Source organism: Cibotium barometz, chromosome 48 (genome assembly GCF_041138505.1).
Source record: "Cibotium barometz isolate CiBa-2024 chromosome 48, ASM4113850v1, whole genome shotgun sequence".
Lineage (NCBI taxonomy): Eukaryota > Viridiplantae > Streptophyta > Polypodiopsida > Cyatheales > Cibotiaceae > Cibotium > Cibotium barometz.
In genome coordinates this window covers 22841899-22847695 of record NC_141093.1, presented here as the reverse complement: position 1 = coordinate 22847695, position 5797 = coordinate 22841899, and the positions used below count along the sequence as shown (strand labels likewise).

The 5797-nt window shown below is 45.2% G+C and overlaps 1 protein-coding gene across 1 annotated transcript; it reads left to right on the top strand.

Annotated features, from left to right (window-relative positions):
* Positions 1–3075: 3075 nt before the first annotated feature.
* LOC147610975 (polyphenol oxidase I, chloroplastic-like) lies at positions 3076–5149 on the top strand. Its single transcript, XM_086785622.1, has 2 exons — positions 3076–4010; positions 4105–5149. The coding sequence occupies exons 1-2, from the start codon at positions 3226–3228 to the stop codon at positions 4949–4951; spliced, it is 1632 nt and encodes a 543-aa protein (XP_086641748.1). The 5' UTR covers positions 3076–3225; the 3' UTR covers positions 4952–5149.
* Positions 5150–5797: the final 648 nt, after the last annotated feature.

The window sequence follows — 5797 nt, the reverse complement described above, 5'->3', positions numbered from 1 at the left end:
AAAGTCAGATTGTCCAATTTTTCTCCTAGACGACTTCTTCTTCTTATTATTTTTCTCCTCTTCTTCAGATTTATCTTCTTGTTCTTCTTCTTCTTGGCTCCTAGTTTTACGACTCCTTTTTGCCATTAATGGCATCAATGTTTCCTCTTCTTCTTGTGAGCATGCTTCCTCTAAAAGTGCTAAACTTTTATCCTCTCTTTTCCTCAATTTTAGACACTCAGTGCGATAGTGCCCCTTCTCTTGACATTCATAGCATGTGACACTACTTCTATCCCTAGGTTTATCCTCAACTCGTGGAACCCTAGGTGGCCTTGCGTTGACTAAGTGTAACTTCAAATCAGCAAATTCTGCCATAAGTTGTGCAATATTATGATCCAAGGATGGAGCTTGTACCTAAGATGTTGAGGCTATCTCTACTCGTGGTGGGGTTGGCACACTCAGAGAAGATTGGAATGTGGACTCAATATGAAGAGTGGCCTCCTTCTTCAAAGCAATACGAAGAGCCTCTTTAAAATTAGTGGCATCCTTGCTAAGAACTTTTCCATGCAAGCGGGGATCCAAAGCCATGATAAACTTGCTCATCTTAAGGTTCTCCATTGCTAAAGAACTCTTTGAATCTCCCATAGAATGTTGAAAAATAGGTAGAGGGAGAGGAGACACACACACAGGAGAAAACCCTAATGTATATTACAAACCCTAACCATAGAGGGAAGCCATCTCCCTTCTCACCCAATGTATAAAGCCATCATCCATAATACACACAACACACTATGAGTTGTGTCCACACACATCTAACCCTAGCTAATGTCCACACACTATGACCAGCTGGACGCGGTCATTTATGTTTTACACATGTTCCTACCTAACATGCCAGCACATAGCATAGCTGGCACACACTGACATCGAGCTTGAATCTCAACAGTCCCTCTCAAGCTCATGATGTAGTGCCATAGATGAAGATGTAGATGAGCTTGGGATATCAAGGCTCTCAACACTCCCCCTCAAGCTCATCCCATGTACTCCCAACATAGTACGGAAGTACTCAAACTTCTCCCTGCTAAGTGGCTTGTTAAAGATACCAGCCACCTGCTCATCAGTCTTCACATACTGTAGATCAACTGTACCATCCAGCACCTTCTCTCTGACAAAGTGATAATGGACCTCTATGTGTTTGGTCCTCGCATGAAATACTTGTATGGCTATGACCTATTGGTTGTCCTCTCTCTCTCTCTCTCTCTCTCTCTCTCTCTCTCTCTCCCCTACATCCCTGCACTCTCTTACACCACCATCTTTCTTTCTTTCATGTTTTCTTACACCTGCACAGTGTTATAATAAATTTTTAAATGTTTTTTTTGCAGATTGCATATCTCTACATCTATCCCTAATCTCTTAGAGGTAAGCTCCTTTTTCCTCTCCCTAATCTCTTCATATATATTTGATTTTATGCTTTTAAAATGCAGCTGATTAGTGTGGGTTTTATGGTTTTGTGATACAAGAACTCTGGCAACTTTATCCCCTAATCTCGTACGTAAGCCCTTTGATCTTATGCTTTATATATATATATATATATTTGTCACATGTTCATATGCTCCTACATAATCTACGTATCCACTTGCATAACCATGTCCATGCATATATGCATATGGAGGACCACATATATAGCCCGAAAATCACCCCCAACATTACCCCCCAACCAATTGTCCCACCTACTCCACGTTTCATGAGCCTTGATCAGTTTTTTTCCTTCATTGCACAAGCCACCCCCAAGCAACCAACCATGGTTAGAGCCTATTTTACCCACGACTGTAACGTATTCATGTGTATGTATTTTTTGGGCCCATTTGGCTTGGTGATTTTTTGCATCTACATTTTTCTTCTTGCATCACATCCAAATGTATGTGAGGCAATGGCCAATGGTTTAAACAAGGCTTCGACACGTAGATTTTCTACGTGAAATAGTTTCCTTTTTTCACATGCTCACCCAAGAAGGGCATGTTCATTGGGTCTTCATGCACATATTTCTCCGAAGACAGGGCATGTTCATTGGGTCTTGGAATTACAAGAGAGGAAACATATTTCTCCCAAGGAAGGGCATGTTTATTGGGTCTTGTAGTTTCTAGAGAGGAAGTTTGTCAACTCTCCATGCACATAAAAGTGTGGTATATTTTTTGTATTATGTATATGTATATGTGTGTGTATATGATACATGTACATACATATATTTATTGTGTATTTACAAGAAAGTCTGTGCACTTTTGTTACCTATTAATGGAATCCACATATTATAAAGCTATGAAATCTGCTGAAACGAAACACTTGTAACACACTAATAAACTCAATTTGCCGACTACACATTTGTACTTAGAGTTAATTGGTTGGTGTTTTCGAAATATAAAATTTTTGACAACGTTGAATTTGTTGACTTTTTCAAATATGAAGATTCAAACTTGTTGGTGTGGCTCTTCTCGTTTGGTTGTATGTATCAGGAGTGGGGATACCCCGTGTGAGGCAAACGCCTATATAGTATACAGAATCCAGATGGAGCAGCGTGAAGCTAGCTTATATGGATGTTAATTAAAGCAATGCCATAGCTAGACATCGTTGACATGAGCTAAACTCGTGGTTTACGGTATCTTTTTTGACATTTACTTCTTGACTTTTTTAGGGTATGAGACAGTCGTGCGATGCCTCATTTTGTGGCTTTTGTCCTCACCTAAGCACGTCGCAGCCGGCAACAGGCTGCAAGTCGCTTCAGAGTGGAGATAAGATTGAGAAGGGTCACTTGACACAGAGTAAATAAAGCCAAGGGAAGTACATCGTTAAAAAAGCCAAGGGAAGTACATCGTGCACAAACGATCTTCACTGTGTGCTTATTTATTAGAACACTACCGCTGCATGTTCTCTATCAAAATTTGGAAATTTGAAGCGGTCAAATGGCCCTAACTGCTAGGCTTGAAATTCGCTGCTTACTAAGAGAAGCGGCGATCACGTAATGACTAGCTGGCAGAAACCGTCCCTTGATTTAATGTGGAACCGGTCACGTTCAGCGAAGGCCTATATATCGCATACAGCGAGTGAGCATAGCACATCTGTCAATCGGTTTTGCATGATATTCTAGACACAGTTGTTTGTGATCCTCAAAAATTTCTCATTATCCGTGCCTCGTCCTCCCGTCTATCAAGTCTTGCTGAACACACAATACAGTGCTGACAATATCCGTCCAGTATGATTTCTCATGAGCGGCGCTCCCCTCGTCAGGTGATCCATGGCCTCTTGCCGGTGCTTCTTCTACAGAGTTTCCTGCTCGTTATGGTTGTTCAGGCAGCCCCCATCCGGATTCCCGACCTAAACCAGTGCGAAATGGCAAGCGATAGCTCGCTGTTCGGCCCTCCGGTGACGATCCACTTCAACTGCTGCCTTTCTGTGCCCCAGCAGAAAGCGGTGGACTTCTCCTTCGAGACTTACCGGCCCGTGAGGAAGCATGTCCGCAGGCCCGCCCACCGAGCCAGCGAGAAGTACATCGCCAAGTACAACAAGGCCTACGAGCTTATGAGGGCGTTGCCGGCCGACGATCCTCGTAGCTTTGCCGCACAGGCAAAACTCCACTGCGCCTTCTGCAACGGGGCATACATGCAGGCTGGAGCTGCCGGCGACATCCCTCTGCAGGTGCACTTCTCTTGGCTGTTTCTACCTTGGCACCGCTTTTACCTCTACTTCCACGAGCGCATTCTTGGCAGCCTGGTGAACGACCCGGGTTTCTCCCTTCTCTTCTGGAACTGGGACGACCAGCGCGATGGTGGCAACGTGATGCCGGCCATGTTCGTCCGCAACGGCACTGCGGTCTATGACGCCAAGCGCAACCAGGCACATCTCCCTCCTGCGCTGGTGAGGCTCAGCCCGCAAAACAACAGCACGAACAACTCGGTGGTGATCAATGAGAACCTCAACGCAATGTACCAGTCGGTGGTTACGGCCAGCACAGCCGAGCTCTTCATGGGCGGAGCATACAGGTACTGACTCTACTGTTGAGCCTATACATTTAATTCCATGACTTCTAACCACAGGATTAGTACCAACCTAATCGTACTGTTCCTTTGTCGACAGACTTGGCACGGACGTTACCAATTCCACAGTGATCAACGCTCCTCTTGGTGGCAGCGTTGAGAACGGTGTGCACAACGGCATCCACTTCTGGACGGGAGATCCAACTCAGACGCTCTTGCAGGACATGGGCACCTTCACCACTGCCTCCCGCGACCCCATCTTCTATGCCCACCACAGCAACGTGGATAGGTTGTGGGATGTATGGAGATACAATATCCCGGGTGGCAGCCGCCACGACCACACCGACTCCGACTTCCTGGATGCGGAGTTCCTCTTCTACGACGAGAACGCCAATCTAGTCAAGGTGAAAGTCCGGGACGCCCTCGACAACGAGAAGCTTGGCGTGAGTTACAAGAAGGTGAAGGCTGACGACCTCTGGCTCAATTACTCACCGCTGCCGGTCTCAAATGGCAGTGCAGCAGCCGCCGCGGCTGCCAGCGGCGTTCCTGAGATAGGAGCTTCGCCGCAGAACGGCACCGTTGACTTGGGGAGTACTCTCACGGCACTTGTGAACCGGCCCTCTGGCAAAAAACCTCGTCATACAGAGGAAGTGCTGGTGATCCAAGGCGTGGAAGTGACGAGAGATAGCTTCATGCAGTTGGTAGTTTTCGTCAACCTGCCGGACGCGGACGCGAATACCCAAACAAGCAGCGCTGAGTACGTGGGCACCTTCAATATCATCCCGTCGGCAAGCAAACACAAGCACCTCGTCACCAACGTCAAATTCGAGATCGGAGATAACCTGAAGCGCATAGGCATCCCGAAAGAGCACAAGGTTGTGATCACCATCGTCGTGAAGGGTCAGGAGAAAATCACCATAAAGGGCTTGGAAATCAAGTACGAGTAAGTGACCATAGATTGGTCAGTGGCGCCAAAGTATTTTTACATACAAGCTAACGAATAAGTATTAAGTCTCCTATACTCAGTTTAAAGTAAATTTTACTAGGAAAAAAATCCATCAAACTCCTTTGGTTTATTTTTTGAGGAATAAAATCCATCAAACTGGTTTGATATTTTGTTTTAGTTCCATATGCGGTACCGTGAGGGTTTCAATGTGGTAACGCACATTGGGGGTTTAATTCTCTTTGAAAGCTAGTCTCTAAGAATGTGCAGGTCCGTACAACAAATAGCTAGACTATTCAATGGTCGATCCTTCACCCGCACGGGAGCAGTATATAAGGTCACGGCCGCCCCCGCACGGATGGTGAGAAGATGGGCTGTCTCAGGTTGAGCCAAGTTGGGACTCAAACATAGGACCCCTTGTCCTGAGTGAGTTTGCCAAACAACTTGGCTACACCTCCTTCGGCACAAAATAGCAAGTCATGACTTTACACAGGATATATAATTAAGCTTTCAAAAATTATCATCTTTGCTCTTGAGTTTTCTCTTGATAACCAATTCACATGGCTACACACCAATTATACCTTAAAATGGTACCTACATCACTTCTATCTAGCTTGCATTAAGATGATTGGATATGGCACATGATACTTTGTTATGGCCCATTTTTACCCCTTTAAGAACAGTCTCTCGAGAATTCAAGTAGGAATGGAAATAGACCATAATTGTGGTGAAGATACATACCTTGCTTTTGAGCCCAGGATCTCCATGACCTCCAAGCTCCACTAGTGGTTGCTAGCTCTAAGCTTCCAAGCCTCCCTCTTGCTACTATAAACAAGATGTTTAATACACC